This window comes from Culex pipiens, chromosome 2 (assembly GCF_016801865.2).
Source record: "Culex pipiens pallens isolate TS chromosome 2, TS_CPP_V2, whole genome shotgun sequence".
Lineage (NCBI taxonomy): Eukaryota > Metazoa > Arthropoda > Insecta > Diptera > Culicidae > Culex > Culex pipiens.
This window is the reverse complement of record NC_068938.1, coordinates 24,865,985-24,882,985: the sequence shown is the minus strand read 5'-3', so window position 1 is coordinate 24,882,985 and position 17,001 is coordinate 24,865,985. Positions and strand designations below refer to the sequence as shown.

The following is a 17,001-nucleotide window of genomic DNA, read 5'->3' as shown; positions in this document are numbered from 1 at the left end:
TTACACCCTTACCAAAAATCATGATTTTTTGAGTTCCAAATCCCACTTTTCATACGAATTTTTCAGTTCAACCCATATAACCATTTTTATGGTTGTAGTACCTGAACTCAAAAAATCGTATGAAAAGTGGGATTTGGAACTCAAAAAATCATGATTTTTGGTAAGGGTGTAGTCGAGAACTCGCCGCGGCCAGCTGTTGTTTTGGTTTGATGGGGAAGAGCTCTGAGCCGATGGGGTGGGAGGCCTTGTGACTGAACGTGTTTTTGGAGTGTTGGGTTGGAGGAAGTACTAGATTAATGAGATTATCCAAAATAATTTTGAAATTTAGCTGTATTTAAAAATATTTACAATATTTTATTTTAGAATTTTAAAATTTCTAAATTTTATAAATTAAAAAAAAACAAAATTTAGAATTTTTAAAATCTCGACTATCTTTTGATTAGGTCCTATAAACATATGAAAGACAATAGCTTATAGGACCTTTTCAAAAAAAAAACTCTAGAAATGTTAATTTAAAAAAAATAAGATTTGAAAATTAAAAAAAACAAATGAAAAAATCTAAAATTCAAAAAAAATAATGTATAGGTACTAACTTTTATTTAAAAAATCTAAAACCTTGATTTTTTTAATTTCAAAATAAAAAAACTAAGTAAAGTTTCTGTTTGTATTCAGTTGCGCCACAAAATTTACGAAAGAGAGGCAACGACCTTCTGAAAAATGAAATGCCCCGATCAGTATGGTTGAACTAAATCGGGTTGACGAAAGCCCGAGCTACCAAAGACAACTTAAGTGACATTCTGAAACTAATTTATTTTCTCAAAAAATTTTATCACCGCCATTTTGACCGCAATCTTGGATTTAGAAATTCTAAACTACTTTAGAGTTGTTTGGTGTCATACTACTCATACTTAAGCTAGACAACCAAAAATAAGAAAAAGAAAATGAAACATTTCTTCGTGATTCGATTATCTCAAGATTCGGTTATCCGAAGTGAAATCTTTCCAAGTCCTTCGGATAATCGAGTCTGGTCTGTATTAAATATTCCGCAATAAAAAAAAAATAAAAAAAAAACAAAAATATTTTCAAAAAAAACTTAAAAAAAATTCAGATGTTCAGAAATCTATGAATTTAAAGATTAAAACACTCAAATAAACCTGAAATTCAACAATGCAAAAAAAATAAAAAAATTAAAAATTCTAAAACTTAACAATTTTTAAAACCATAAATTCTTAATGTTAATTCAAAAACACATATCTAATCTAATCTAATCAGACCCTAGCGCAGCCAATCTTTCGAAGGGATCCTGGAGAGTGCCTTAGGTTAGATGACGCCTAGCACTCTTCTTGTCATTTATTAACATTTGTAGTGCGCCATTGCATCAGAATGCATTGAAACATCACAAGCGTTAAAGCGGCCAGGCCTACTGCGTAAAGCCGTATCGCAGAGATGATTCGTAATTGGGTTGAGTTTGAGCACAGAGTGTTCGAACAACAACACAATTCTGAATCGACAGGGGAGGAAGAAGCGTGGGGACACACCACCATACGCTCCGAGATTTGGTTGTATTCGTTGGGAGCACCATGCTAAGAAGGTTTGGTACTACGGGACCCTCTGGGATGGGACATTGTATTTCCACGAATGCCCTGAACATTATTTGCCGTGGTTATAGCGCCACAACTCGCTCTCTGTAACAGTATTCCTAATTCCAGTCATAGCTCACCAAGTCGTCATGGCCTAGTGGTTAGCATTTTTGCTTACCAATCCAAAGGACGGGGGATCGAACCCCGCCTCGAGTGACTTTGATTTTTCGTTCATATTCATCATTTCAAATTTATGTGTTCTTAACTTTCTCGTTGGGAGCAGATGGGAATCGAACCCAGAACAATGCGCTTACAAAGCGAACACCGTAACCAGTCAGCCACGGCCGCTCCCTTTAATGTTAATTCAAAAAACACATATTTTCAAAAAATAAATTAAAAAAATATTTCAAAAATTAAGAAATTTAAAAATATAAAATTTGTAACTCACAATGCATTTTACACTAGTTCAGTTGTTTTGCAGTCATTAGCTCGGTCATTAGTTTAAAAAATGTAAGATTTAACAAAAACAGAATTATAAGTGAAAAGAAAACTTTTTGCGGTACTGTACATTAACATTTTTCAATAATTTGAAAGATTTTTTATTTAACCAAACATGCTAAAATGATTCTAAAAGCTGGGGAATGCATTTTAAACTGATTTCAGCTGAGTGCTCTTAAAAAATTAATTAAAATTTTGTAGTTTTTGTGAAAAAAAATAATGTTGATTTTTCACATCGATTTTGGAAAGGGAACAAAAACTTTTAAAAATATTTGTACCAGCCTAATTCCGAGTTACAAAAAATGTATTAATCTAAAAGTTAAAAGGAAAACAAAAGTTAAAATTTCCTAATTTTTAAAATTTTGAAATTCAAAAATTAAAAGGTTAAAAAAACAAAAATTATAAAATTTGGGACACACAAATTATTAAAATCATTAATTGTTAAATAAAGAAATTAGAAGCAAAAAAAAGCAAAGCAATCCACTTTAACGACCCCCGGGTCTTTTGTGGTCTCTGTTGCAAGTTTCTGCTCATTTCTAGGCGTCCGAAGGTTATGTGTGGTGAGTCACTCAAAACCTCTTTTACGCAAATGGACCAACGTTTTACTTCCCCATCCGATAGAAGGCCAGGAGGATAAGGCGGGAATCGAACCCGCGCCCCATAGCAACTTAGGGATCGGCAGCCGAAGCCGCTAACCACCGCGCCACGAGGCGCGGATATATTAGGATATATTTCAAAATACAAAAACTTAAGGAAAAGAAAAATAATAACCGAGATTACATGAATTTGAAAATTCAGAAGCAACCGAAATTCAAAATTAAATATTATCCGCGCAGCACCAAACCGAAGTGCGCATCAATTCTCTTGCGCGAAAAAATCTGCACTGAAAATATGCCACACTTTTTATTCAAGTGCCCAAACACTTGAATGATTGAATAAAGTCACATCGTAGATCTAATTGGTTTGTGTTTCAACATCAATCCAAACCACTATCAAATGCAAGTGTTTAGGCGGTTGACTTTTTGGTATTTTTTAACATGTTATTTTCGTTCGGGTGGCTCAAGCTTTTCAATTGTTTTGCTCATGAATTTGTCCCACCTTCTTGAACTATTCAAAGTGATGAGCAAAACACTTGAAATTGATCTCAAGATCTACCCAAAACAGGCACTATTCAAAGTCAACGTGATTATCCACATGAATTTAATGTGTTTCACTGATTGATTTTTGCGCGACTTTCATCGAAGGCTAGAAGCGAGGCAAGAACCAATAGCACAAAAAACTCTCCCGTCTTCAACTGGCCGGCCGGCGCAGTGGTAGCGTGCACGACTAGCAAGCGAGAACCTGTAAATCGCTTGTACGTACTTTTATTTTTCAACACCATTTAAAATTCAAGTGTTTGGCTATTGACATTATTTCATGGCCAATCACCGAAATTTCAAGTGTTTTGCGATTGATATTTGAGTGCTCTGTACAGCAGGGCCAGATCATGTGTAGAACACTTCGTTGAGCGGTGTAAGTTTTGCTCAGTGTGTTGCGTCGAACAAAAAACTACACTCAAACCCCGATGGTTTGACACCAACTGTTGTCAAACGAACGGGGTCACTTTTTAGTTTGACACCCCTTTTACACGGAGTTCACGCACACTATCAAATGTTTGTTTTGATATTGTGCGTGAGCGCGGAAAAAAAAGTGACATTTCGTTACATTTTAGTTTGACTTTGACCAACCAACGGGGTACAAACTAAAAAAGTGTCAAACGAAAAAGTGACCAACCACCAGGGGTTGAGTGTAGTGGTTAGTCGTTAGCGTGTACCTGTGCCTGTGGCGCAACAGCTTTGACAGGTTGCGCTAATATTTAGATTTTTGTCTGCTTTCACAATAAATCTTAAATTTAAAAAAAAATCATACATTTTAGTATAGAGTAAAGAAAGTAAAAAATAAATTTAAAAAATCAAAAAACATCAAAGATTTAGGATCTAGAACTTAACAATTGTACTTTTGGCCGTTTGGCTGTGTATATTTAAAATTATTGTTAGTTTCAGTTAAATAAAAAAACGTTTTGCAAAATTGATAATTTTTCGTAATTATAAAAGCAGTACTATAAAAGAAATTTTAATTTTTAATAATCTGAACAGAGTCGTAATGCAGAGTAACTGTGTGGTCGTAAAGTCCAGTGTAAATTTAAAAGCAAAACTTTAATTAATTCATATTGAAATACTTGCAAAAACACGCACCTTCCACCGCAGTGTCTGTGCTTCCACCTTGCTTGTTTTTAGCTAATGTTACGCCCAATTGAAAAATTGTTATCAATTATTTATTAAATTTATTGTCATTTTAAATTTAATATTCTAGTACTACACTACATCTTCGCACCCCTCGTCCAAAACTGGCCTTCTTCGTTTACTTCCCCCTCTTCTTCCCACAAATCCGCACCAAAACAAACCCCACTTTCCGCCAGGCCGCCTTGTTTACCTTGCCAGTTCGGCCCGTTTCCCGCCAGTTGGCAGCACAACGCCTGTGCGCTGCCGTGACATTGAAACGTCAACGGTGTCATTGGCTGAGGTATTTTTTCCTGTTTCGCGATCCGCGGTCGGTCTGTTCCGCAGTTGCACCCGGAATCCAGTATTTAACCCGGAAAATTCGCCTCCCAGGGAGCGTACTTGCCGGACACTTGCCATGGCCAGCCTGGAGCGTCACACGCCGTAAGTTTTGGGGGGAAATGCGTGAATTTGGGGTTGGTTTTGATGGCTTTGCGTTTTTGCCTCCGGCAGCAAAACGGTTACACCCGTGGCGCGGCAGCCCAGCCTGGACGACATGAATCTGGACCAGTTCCTGAAGATCTCGAACTACGAGGACACCGTCAAGCAGCTGGACATTTACTACGGAATTGGTAAGTCATATCTGTTTGCTGGAACCATTCCGTAATTTCACTTTCATTTCGCACCACTTTTGATTGATTCGTCCTTGGTCGAATGTTAATTGATCAACACTGCGGGTTTGTTTTGTTGCTCTACATTTGCAGTCAAGCGGCAGCTGTTGCAGTTCCAGAGTCCAATTACGGGCCTTTTCCCGGTGCTGAGCACGGACAAGGAGGTCGGAAGCATCCGGGACAGTGTTTACTGTGCGGCCTCGATTTGGAGCTTGTACCAGGCTTACAGGTGAGTTTGGGGTAAACAATTGCTTTTTTTAAATTTTTAATGTGACTATATTTCACAAAGCTCCAAATAAAATTTTAAAACTTATTTGACTCAACATTAGTGTCGATTTTGTCAGCTTCATTTAAGAGTGCACGACGAAATGTCAGAAAAAAACATGCCTCCCAGTCACGAAAAATTGGCAGTAATCTGACAGAATTAGGTTTCGCCTGAGCCGTGTTGGAATTATGTCCGAATTCTTCTGCCTTAGGCATTTTTTTGAAATTTGCAAAAAATGGCATTTTGGGCGCCCTGGGGCCTCCTGAGGGGGCACTATATCTTTTTCATGAAGGCGCAGCACAAATCGGCAACTTGGCAAATTTGCAAAATGCAAAGTTTCTCTTGGGTCCTGCTGAGGGCGCCAAATTGTTTAAGGAGGGCGACATTTTTTGTAAAGAACTTGTTAGTCGACGACTAACCTCGACTAACCTACAGCTCAGCCCTGCCGAATTCTGCTGGAAGGCAAAACGAATTAATTGAACCGGTTATGATAGAACTAAATAGTATCATAACCGGTTCAATTCACAATTTTAATTTTTAACAGGTTTCTGGTAACTGATGGAGATAATTTTGAGATTTTCGATCTTAAATACTTGAATTCTTAAATTCTTAATTCCTTAAATTTTAAAATTCTGAAATTCTTAAATGCTGAAATTCTGAAATTGTTAAATTCTTAAATTCTTAAATTCTTAAATTCTTAAATTCTTAAATTCTTAAATTCTTAAATTCTTAAATTCTTAAATTCTTAAATTCTTAAATTCTTAAATTCTTAAATTCTTAAATTCTTAAATTCTTAAATTCTTAAATTCTTAAATTCTTAAATTCTTAAATTCTTAAATTCTAAAATTCTAAAATTCTTAAATTCTTAAATTCTTAAATTCTTAAATTCTTAAATTCTTAAATTCTTAAATTCTTAAATTCTTAAATTCTTAAATTCTTAAATTCTTAAATTCTTAAATTCTTAAATTCTTAAATTCATAAATTCTTAAATTCTTAAATTCTTAAATTCTTAAATTCTTAAATTCTTAAATTCTTAAATTCTTAAATTTTTAAATTCTTAAATTCTTAAATTCTTAAATTCTTAAATTCTTAAATTCTTAAATTCTTAAATTCTTAAATTCTTAAATTCTTAAATTCTTAAATTCTTAAATTCTTAAATTCTAAAATTCTAAAATTCTTAAATTCTTAAATTCTTAAATTCTTAAATTCTTAAATTCTTAAATTCTTAAATTCTTAAATTCTTAAATTCTTAAATTCTTAAATTCTTAAATTCTTAAATTCTTAAATTCATAAATTCTTAAATTCTTAAATTCTTAAATTCTTAAATTCTTAAATTCTTAAATTCTTAAATTCTTAAATTCTTAAATTCTTAAATTCTTAAATTCTTAAATTCTTAAATTCTTAAATTCTTAAATTCTTAAATTCTTAAATTCTTAAATTCTTAAATTCTTAAATTCTTAAATTCTTAAATTCTTAAATTCTTAAATTCTTAAATTCTTAAACTCTTAAATTCTTAAATTCTTAAATTCTTAAATTCTTAAATTCTTAAATTCTTAAATTCTTAAATTCTTAAATTCTTAAATTCTTAAATTCTTAAATTCTTAAATTCTTAAATTCTTAAATTCTTAAATTCTTAAATTCTTAAATTCTTAAATTCTTGAATTCTTAAATTCTTAAATTCTTAAATTCCTAAATTCTTGAATTCTTGAATTCTTAAAATTTTAAATGCTTGACTTTTTAAATTCTTAAATTCTTAAATATAAATAAAAACAGTTTTGAAAAAAATCTTAAATTTTTAAATTCCTAAAATTGTTTATGCCTCAATTCTTTAATTGCTTAATTTCTGAATTTATTATTTTTTTTTATTTCTTTATTTATTAGTGCTTTTGAGCCATATTCTTATTTTAGATTTTCGTATTCTATATTTTTGAGCTTTTTAAAATTGTTAAATTTGAATAGTTTTTGAAATTATTTTGAACTATTTGAATTTTGATGTTAGTATTTGGTTAGTAAGTTGGATTTTTTTAAATCTAGATTTTTGAAAATGTTTATTTTTTTAATTTTTGATTATTTCAAAATCTTTGATTTTTTTTAATTTCTTAATTTAAAATATTTGTTTTTTAATTTTTACAAATAAATACATTGTATTGGACTTCTTTATCAATTTCTGGATTTCTAAATTTCCGTGATTCTGAACTGTTCAGTTTGTAAATCACTTATTTTTATAAGGCATTGTAAGGCAATCAGGAATTTTAATAATTATTGTATCGAATACAACATTATTATCAAAACATTAGATTTCTTCATAAACCCATATTGGTAACAAGCTGGCTTTTTCTTTTTCGATAAGAAAAGTCTTTTCGTGACCCTTTTCTTGACCGTTTCTTGGGCGTTTTTTTTTTATATGGAGTTTTGCGTTCCTTCCGAGCTCCTTATCAGCCTTTTGAGAGGACAAGGGAAATTCTCCATGGGATTCCCAAAATAAGTTTTGTTTGTAAATTGTTTTTTTTTTTTTTTTTTTTTTTTTTGGGATGACCTTCTCTAGAATACGCTCTAAATTTATTCAGATTTAAATCAATAAAATGTTTTTTTATTCGTAGACGCATTGACGATGACCGCGGCAAGTCGTACGAGCTGGGCCAGTCCGCGGTCAAGTGCATGCGCGGAATTCTCGAGTGCTGGATCAAACAGGCGTAAGATTGTTAAAAATATCTTTAATTTCTCCTACTAAGCAAACATGTCATTTTAGCCACCGCGTCGAAAAGTTCAAGTCGCGCCAGTGCGCCGTCAACGCGCTGCACTGCAAGTTCCACCTGCACACGGGCGAGGAAATCTACGCGGACGAAAAGTACAACCACCTGCAGATCGACGTGGTGTCCATCTACCTCATCTTTCTGGTGCAGATGATTTCCTCGGGGCTGCAGATCATCTACACCCAGGACGAGGTCGCGTTCGTGCAGAACCTGGTGTACTACGTGGAGCGTGCCTACCGAACGCCCGATTACGGGATGTGGGAGCGCGGTTCGAAGTACAACGACGGCACGCCGGAGATTCACGCCTCGTCGATCGGGATGGCCAAGTCGGCGCTGGAGGCGATTAATGGGTGTAATTTGTTTGGGGAGAAGGGCGCTTCGTGGAGTGTGGTTTATGTGGATATTGACGCGCACAACCGCAATCGGAGCATCTTTGAAACCATGCTACCTCGTGAGTCTAGCTCGAAGGGAGTGGATAGTTCGCTGATTCCGACGCTGTCGTTTCCGGCCTTTGCCTCGCACGAGGAGCGGCTGGTTGATTTGAGCAAGAACAATGTGGTGGTGAGGCTGAAGGGCAAGAAGGGCTTCAAGCGGTTCAGCCGGGATGGGTATTTGTCGCGGTTGGAGGACAAGACGCGCCGGTACTACCACAAGGGTGAGATCAAGGACTTTGAGGGGTACGAGTGCGAGTGGCCCATGTTCTACACGTACATGATCATCGACGGGGTGTTCAAGAACAACCTGGAGCAGATCGAGGAGTACCAGATGGAGCTGAGGAAGTGCATGTACTCGGACAATAATGGAGGTAAGAGATGCCGTTGCAGCGCATAGATGTGATCTGTCATTTTAAAGTGTTGTTATGTTGAACATTCGTTGTTCGTGAATAAATGGAAATCGAACCGGTTCTCAACCGGTTCATTCCTAGTCTGTTCAAATCGAATTCTGATACGGAAATTCGAATAGACTGATCTACGAATTTTGAACACGGAACCGGTAGTTGCGTTTCAAACAGAATTCGTTCACGATTCTAGTCAAATTCCGTTTCAAAATTCGATTTGAACTGACATGCATCCCAATTTCCAGACCCGGTGGTCTCGATGTGCTACGCCCCGGACAGTGACGGCATGTACACCCGGGCGCCCTCCCAATCGCTGTTCCTGTGGGGCCAGTCCGTGTTCATCATTGCCCAGCTCCTGACGGCCGGTCTGCTGCACATCAACGAGCTGGACCCGATCCGTCGCTATCTGCCGTCCTACAACCGGCCCCGCAAGGGTGGCCGCTACTCGGCGTTCCAGGTAAGTTCGGCACCGCTTGCCAAGACGAGGAACTGTTGTAGAAAGTGTAGACCAAAAGCCGGTAACTCCGCCGCTGTAGTTATAAAGCCTAGCTTCTCCCCCACCCCACAAACCAGGTGGAACCGCAAGGTGGTAGAAATTAACGATGGTTTTTTCTTACTCTTTTTTTTCTTCACCTTGACATCCAACATGCTGCCCCCTTGCCCCTTCGAATAACTCACACGGTGGGGTTTGTTGTTGCGCGCTCGCGAAAAACTTAACCACTTTTTTGTAAATCGCAAAAAAAAAATCACACAAAACTGCACAAAACAAACAGGCTAAGCCGGGAATAGTAAGTAAAAATGTCTTCGGAGCGATTCGCTGCCAAGAACTGTGTTTCTTTCATTCTTACCATTATTTTTTTTTGTTTGTAGAATAGAATTAACGCTCTGACTTGCGGAGATTTTCTATTCATATTTTTTTTGGGTTTTACTTATCCTTTTTTGCTAGTTTCATACCAGTGTCCTCCTCTTAATCTGGATATGTTTTCTTGTTTTGTGTGAATTAACAACCCTTTCTAAATTCGCGTAGATTCATTGGCGTTTTAGTTTGTAGTTTCAAAACTTTAGTAGCTTTCATCTTTATTTCAAAATTATACCAATTGGACTTATTTAAAAAAAAATACTATTGGGGTTCCGTACATTTCCTAATTTAATGTACATTGGGGAAGCTTATAACTTTTATCCCGCAAGTCACTTTCCAGGTCGCTGTTCAGGGTTCCACGAATAAACTTAGCTTACACTAGTACTGTCCACTAAAGCTAAATTTTCTTCTCTTTCTATTTATAAAAATTCCCAAAAAACAATCGCTTTACGCAACGCGCTTTCAGCGTACCAAAATTGGAAGTGTAAGTATCGAGTCTTGGTTTCTGCCAGATTTTCGCAATCCTACCTCCACTCTCTATTTATGAATGTTTCGTTGGTTATGTTGCCTTCGCACCTTCCTTTTCTCTTAAGTTCAAACTCCGATTCCCGGACCCCTTTCCTTTCCAACCCAATGTTAAGTTTGTCTCAAGTGCTTCAAGATGCTTCTCTGTTCGTGACAGTCGCGAAAATAACGTTGCTCTTCTTCTTTCCCACCAAACAACGCTGCTCGCTGTAAATATGAATCTGACCCGAAAAACAAAATCTGGTAAATCTAAATTAAAACTCGAAACCAAAAAAAATCTTCACACCCTCATTAACTCATTCAAAATCCGGGTAAGGCCCTAGCCGTAATGCATCACCAGCTGTTGCCAGCGTCGCCCGCCAAGGTTCCCGTCGCGGACAGCAACGGGAACGCGGGCGACGGCGACGACAGCAAGGACACGGACCAGGACCAGCGGTCCGAAGCGTCGGAACCGCCGCCGGAGAAGACTGTAAATAGGGGTTGCGACATTTTCTAGACTGGGGCGGTTGACGTTTCTTTGGATGTTGTTGTTGTTGTTTTTGAATCGGTTCAGTAGTTTGGAACTTCCCAGTCACGGCGTTCTGGCAGGATTCTGGCAGAATTGGGGCTGCTTGAAAATTACGTGACTGGGTTTGTTTATTGATTTTTTTTTGTAGAAGTCTACTTATGTTTAGATTCTTTTTTACCGGATTCAAATCCGAACACGATTTATTATTTTAAAATGAATAAAATCACTTTAATTTTGTTTTTACAATGTTTCCATGTGTCACCATAAGTTACTCACCTTCACTCGTGCTCACCAGTCGTTCATTGTGATTACCATTGCACATCAATTAGAAAAAAAAAACTTAATTTGATTGACTAACAAATTTTATCGAAATTAATCCGCCTGCAATGTATTGGAGTATTCCAGAATGTGAATAACACCCGACTCTGTGACAGAGAATGTATTTCTATTTCTATTATTTGTAAAAAAAAAACAAATTTCTTCCTGTAAAGCTGTTTCGTCGAAAATTTTCTTCACCCTCGATGTGACCGCAATTATATCTTCAAATTTAGGGCACAGCAACCGACCTGGTCGTCCAGATTGTGCTGATTGCGGAATCGATGCGTCTGCAGGCCATGATGGCCACCTACGGCATCCAGACGCAGACACCGCACGAGGTGGGTTAGATTTTGTAGTTCTGGGAAAGCTCCGTCTAACGGTTCTGTCAATTTCCTAGGTTGAACCGGTTCAGATTTGGTCCTCGACGCAGCTGATCAACGTGTACCAGCAGCTGGGAGTGAACGACAAGATCGGGCTGACCGGGCGGCCGCCGCGTCCCGTCGGTTCGCTGGGCACCAGTAAGGTATGGTTTGCCGGAATCGATCTGGTCTTCAGTAAGGCTAGTACGGAGCTCGGAAGGAACGCAAAACTTCTACAAAAAAATACCCAAGAAACAGTCAAGGAAAGGGTCACAAGATTTTTCTTAAATAGTTCGCAGCTGAAAAGGAACAGAAATATTATTTTTTGTTTTCATTTAATTTTCTTGTTTTTTTACGACCTCATTTTTTATTTTATAGTATTTAAAAATTCTTATGTCCAAAAATTCAAAATTAGAAAAAAATAAGAAATTACATGTAGAAATCCCAAAAGTATTAACAATCAGAAAATTTTAAATTCAAAAATACACAAATTTAAACATTCAAAAATTCTCAAATTCTTCCAATTTAAGAATTTAAGAATTTAAGAATTTAAGAATTTAACAACCAAGGAAGTTGTTGTCTTCTTATTCTAAATTTGTCAAACTTACGGACCCAATCCTGCAAGAATCTGATTGTAAAAATAGTCAAACTTTGTTGTAAATGACTTTGAAGACAGTAATTTAGGGGATGAATAAAAAATCATAACGATAGTTCCCGTAGTATTGAAGATACTAAAATGTCTGTAACAGAAATCTGGGTGCAAAAGCTATGGTTGATGTGTACCGTTAAGAATTTAAGAATTTAAGAATTTAAGAATTTAAGAATTTAAGAATTTAAGAATTTAAGAATTTAAGAATTTAAGAATTTAAGAATTTAAGAATTTAAGAATTTAAGAATTTAAGAATTTAAGAATTTAAGAATTTAAGAATTTAAGAATTTAAGAATTTAAGAATTTAAGAATTTAAGAATTTAAGAATTTAAGAAATTAAGAATTTAAGAATTTAAGAATTTAAGAATTTAAGACTTTAAGAATTTAAGAATTTAAGAATTTAAGAATTTAAGAATTTAAGAATTTAAGAATTTAAGAATTTAAGAATTTAAGAATTTAAGAATTTAAGAATTTAAGAATTTAAGAATTTAAGAATTTAAGAATTTAAGAATTTAAGAATTTAAGAATTTAAGAATTTAAGAATTTAAGAATTTAAGAATTTAAGAATTTAAGAATTTAAGAATTTAAGAATTTAAGAATTTAAGAATTTAAGAATTTAAGAATTTAAGAATTTAAGAATTTAAGAATTTAAGAATTTAAGAATTTAAGAATTTAAGAATTTAAGAATTTAAGAATTTAAGAATTTAAGAATTTAAGAATTTAAGAATTTAAGAATTTAAGAATTTAAGAATTTAAGAATTTAAGAATTTAAGAATTTAAGAATTTAAGACTTTAAGAATTTAAGAATTTAAGAATTTAAGAATTTAAGAATTTAAGAATTTAAGAATTTAAGAATTTAAGAATTTAAGAATTTAAGAATTTAAGAATTTAAGAATTTAACAATTTAAGAATTTAAGAGTTTAAGAGTTTAAGAATTTCAGGAATTTTAGGAGTCTTAGGAAAGTTTGGAATTTTTGGAAATTTTTAAAATTTTAAAAATTTTAGGAATTTAAATTTTTTTAGGAATTTTAATAATTTTAGAAATTTTAGAAATTTTTGGAATTTTAGGAATATTAGAATTTTTTGGAATTCTAAGAATTTTAGGAATTTAAGAATTTCTTCCGATCTCCGTACTCAACTGTTAAACAATCAATGAGTGATGGTAACTAACTTCATTATTTTAGGTTTATCGAATCTGCGGCATGACGGTTCTCTGCTACCCGCTGATCTTCGAAGTGTCCGATTTCTACCTCTACCGCGATATGGCCTTGCTGGTAATGTTAACCTGACTCACCTGACCCTTGTTCGGTTTCACATTAAAACTGTTTGTACTTAGATCGACGACATCAAGACGGAGCTGCAGTTTGTGGGCAAGTACTGGCGCCTGTCGGGACGTCCGACGGTGTGTCTGCTGATCCGCGAGGAGCACATGCGTGATCCTCAGTTCAAGGAGATGATCGACCTGTTGGCCATGCTCAAGAAGGGCTATTGCGATGGCATGAAGGTCCGCATCGGTCGGCTGCAGAATCTGATTTCGAGCTCTTGCATTGAACATCTGGACTTTATGTCCCAGTCGGACCTGCCCGATACGAACGAATCTTCGTTTGCGCAGATCCATCACGATTACATCGGCTATCAGAGCTTGACGGATGTTCCGAGGGCGCAGTCGTACCGCGAGAAGAAGATCTCGGCTGCTGAGTACCAGAACATGCCAACTGTCGACATTATCGACGGTCTGCGTAATACGGAATCGATCTTCTTGAAGTGTCAACTGCTCGGCTTCATTCTTCACCGCGAGGGAGCAAACTACGAAATCAACGGCGATTCAGTGCACACCCTCCTGACCGATCTGTACTATCGTGCCGGAACGCTGCGCTACTGGCGAGCGGTCCGCTACTGCAGCTCTCTTCTCCGACACATTGTCGACTCGATCTCGCCGTTCATCACAACGGTGCTGGTCAACGGCAAACAGATCACGGTCGGTGTCATCGGGCAGCGCGAAACTGTCTTCGACAAGCCGATGACTCCGTCCGAGATCCAGAACGTAATGTATTCAACTGTACAACCGTACGACGTGATCTACGCCGTACTGCAGCAAGAAGTGGTGCTCTACTGCGGCCGACTGATCGCTACCAACCCGGACATTTTCAAGGGTATCCTCAAGATCCGTGTCGGCTGGGTGCTAGAAGCTATGCGGCTGTACCTCAACATGACCGGCGATGAAGGCGCCGACATCGAGAACCTCTCGCCGTTCCAAATCCGCAAGCTGCTCCAGCGGGTCGTCACCGTTAGCCAGTGGGCCCAAGAAGATCAGTAAGTCAAGTCAAAGCCCAAACCAAATACCCCACAACTAACTCCTCCCTCCAACCAGTTTCAGCGCCCTGCAGCGTCGCCAGCTCGAGGGTTGCCTCTTCCGAGTTCCTCCCACCTTCTACAACCACGTCTGGGACGTCCTGGAGCGAACCCCGCTAGGCATAACCGTCCAGGGCCACAACCTACCAGCGACGACCACGCTCACCAACAAGAGCCGCAGCGAGTTCTCGTTCGCGCTCCAAGTCGAAGAGATGCTGAACAAGATCGTCCAACCCGAACGCCGCCAGATCGCCGTCGAACTGCTCTGCATCGTGGCGACCATCCTGCGCCGCAACCCGGAACTGCGCTTCAACCAGATCCTCGATCTGGACCTCCTGCTCGAGGACTCCTTCTCGATGTACTGCAAGGACAACAACCTGCAGCCGACGAAGGACATTGCACCGCTGTTTTCGCTGTCGCAAACGACGACCACCGGCTATCTGGCCCGGGCCGCGGTCAACAGCGTGCTGCAGCGGTGCGCCCTGTCCACCGAGGACTTTGCCGAGGACGTGGAGGACCACTGCCGGGTGCAGTGAGAAGGGGTTTTTTTCGTTCTTTCTTGGTGCTTAGGATAGTTTGTGTTTTTTTAGTAAGATAAAAGTTTAGATTTTATATTACAGTTTTTTTTTACATCAGTTGCGCGCAGCTCGAAGGTTCAGTTTTACTGGTTTCGCTAAAAATATTACGTTTCCAAAGATTTGCATGCAGATGCTTTTTAAACATGTTTTGGCCATTGAAAAGTTTAACAATTTGAGCTTCGAAAGCTTTTTTTATATATCAAACAAACAAAAACTTACTACAGCATTAGGACCGTGACATAGAATAGCTTATGTGTAGTTGTTTGTAGGTTTACAAAATAAAATAAAACAATTAACAAGTTATGTATTGAACAGTCGATGTTATTTATTTATCATTCGAAATACAACCAATAAATTTTGAAAAATATTTTCAACGGCCTAAGTGTAAAATAATCTGGTTTTTTAGATTCTATACCGCTGATTTTCTAAATGTCTTGAATTTTATATTTCTTTAATTTTTAATTAATTAAATCTTTGATTCCCCAATTCCGAAATAAAAAAATATCCTAAAATTTGAAATTCCCAAATTGTAAAATTCGACAATTGAAAAAATATGTCGTAAATTCTGAATTTCTTGAATGCACAAATTAAAATGATTGTGTGCTAAAATTTCTTTATTCTTTATGTTTTTATTGTTCAAAATCCTTTATTATTTTTTTAAATTCTTTAATTACTTTTTTTATTATTGACCCTGAGTTAGGCCATGACTCTTTTTACTTGGAAGACGATATTCGAAGATAAACGACAACTGGTAGTATTAAGTGGTTAAGAAGCGAAAAAAAATCACCAGATCACAGACGGGATTCGAACCCGTACCACCCACGTCTCTAGCGGGGTACTCTACCCTTAAGCCACCGTGATCCCAAGACACCAAAGTAGTGTTCAGCTCGATAGCGGTGTGCTCTAATGTTCTAACTGAAAATTGGGCCAAAATGAGTTAATGATGCCATCTTTTAGCTAATTAAATTCCCTACAAAACGCTTCTAACAGATCTGAAAAATTCGTTTCCTACGCGGAGATATCGCCTTGCAACCATTTGTACTAACTGACATTTTCGAACGCATCATGGATGTGCTCTCTTATTTTCCATCATGGCTTTACCTTTTGAAAACACGCAAATCCATAAAAATACGATTACACTATAATATTATGGTAAATTGCCAGGTGTCCTTGCTAGTTTGAGCAATATTATGGAGCACTATTTTGGAAGGCAAATAGCACAAGTGTGCACATTTGGAAGCGAGAAGGAATTATCAGTTAGGTGTAGTGTGTTAAAATGGTTTAGTGGAGTAGTTTTTTTTTGTTTGGACGACCCATTGATTAGGATTAGTGTATTTAGGTTCTGTAGGTTAGTTTAAAATGTTGTTACGTAGTTTTCTTTGCATGGACGACCCCTGCAGTTGTACTAAGAGTGCACAACGACTTGAAGAATGTTTCAAACTGGACTTTTAGGTTGGGCTAAGTGGGTAATGGGTTGGGGAAAAATGTTGTTACGTCGTTTTTTTCATGGACGACCCCTACAGTTGTGCTAAGAGTGCACAACGACTTGAAGAATGTTTAAATTTGACTTTTAGGTTGTGCTAAGTGGGTATGGGGTTGGGGAAAAATGTTGTTACGTCGTTTTTTTTGCATGGACGACCCCTGTACGTGAGCTAGGAGTGCACAACGACTTGAAGAATGTTTCAAACTGGACTTTTAGGTTGGGCTAAGTGGGTAATGGGTTGGGGAAAAATGTTGTTACGTCGTTTTTTTCATGGACGACCCCTGCAGTTGTGCTAGGAGTGCACAACGACTTGAAGAATATTAAATTGGACTTCTGGGTTGGGCTAAGCGGCAATGAGTTGGGGAAAAATGTTGTTACGTCGTTTTTTTTGCATGGACGACCCCTACAGTTGAGCTAAGCGTGCACAACGACATGAATAGTGTTTCAAATTGGACTTTTGATTTGGGCTACTATACAATATTATACCATTTTAACAGAATTTAGAGT

The 17,001-nt window shown here is 36.9% G+C and overlaps 1 protein-coding gene across 6 annotated transcripts; it reads left to right on the top strand.

The window, feature by feature from the left end:
* Nucleotides 1–4,620: 4,620 nt before the first annotated feature.
* Nucleotides 4,621–15,323, top strand: LOC120414557 (probable phosphorylase b kinase regulatory subunit beta). 6 transcript variants are annotated; one of them, XM_039575770.2, is made up of 14 exons: nucleotides 4,621–4,780; nucleotides 4,850–4,968; nucleotides 5,101–5,236; nucleotides 7,873–7,965; nucleotides 8,022–8,830; nucleotides 9,109–9,320; nucleotides 9,637–9,651; nucleotides 10,189–10,206; nucleotides 10,564–10,716; nucleotides 11,307–11,411; nucleotides 11,471–11,596; nucleotides 13,266–13,355; nucleotides 13,418–14,394; nucleotides 14,453–15,323. In XM_039575770.2, the coding sequence occupies exons 1-14, from the start codon at nucleotides 4,755–4,757 to the stop codon at nucleotides 14,967–14,969; spliced, it is 3,396 nt and encodes a 1,131-aa protein (XP_039431704.1). In that variant the 5' UTR covers nucleotides 4,621–4,754; the 3' UTR covers nucleotides 14,970–15,323. The 6 variants fall into 6 exon arrangements, with proteins under 6 accessions (XP_039431704.1, XP_039431705.1, XP_039431706.1 ...); XM_039575771.2 differs by lacking the exon at nucleotides 9,637–9,651; XM_039575772.2 differs by lacking the exon at nucleotides 10,564–10,716.
* Nucleotides 15,324–17,001: the final 1,678 nt, after the last annotated feature.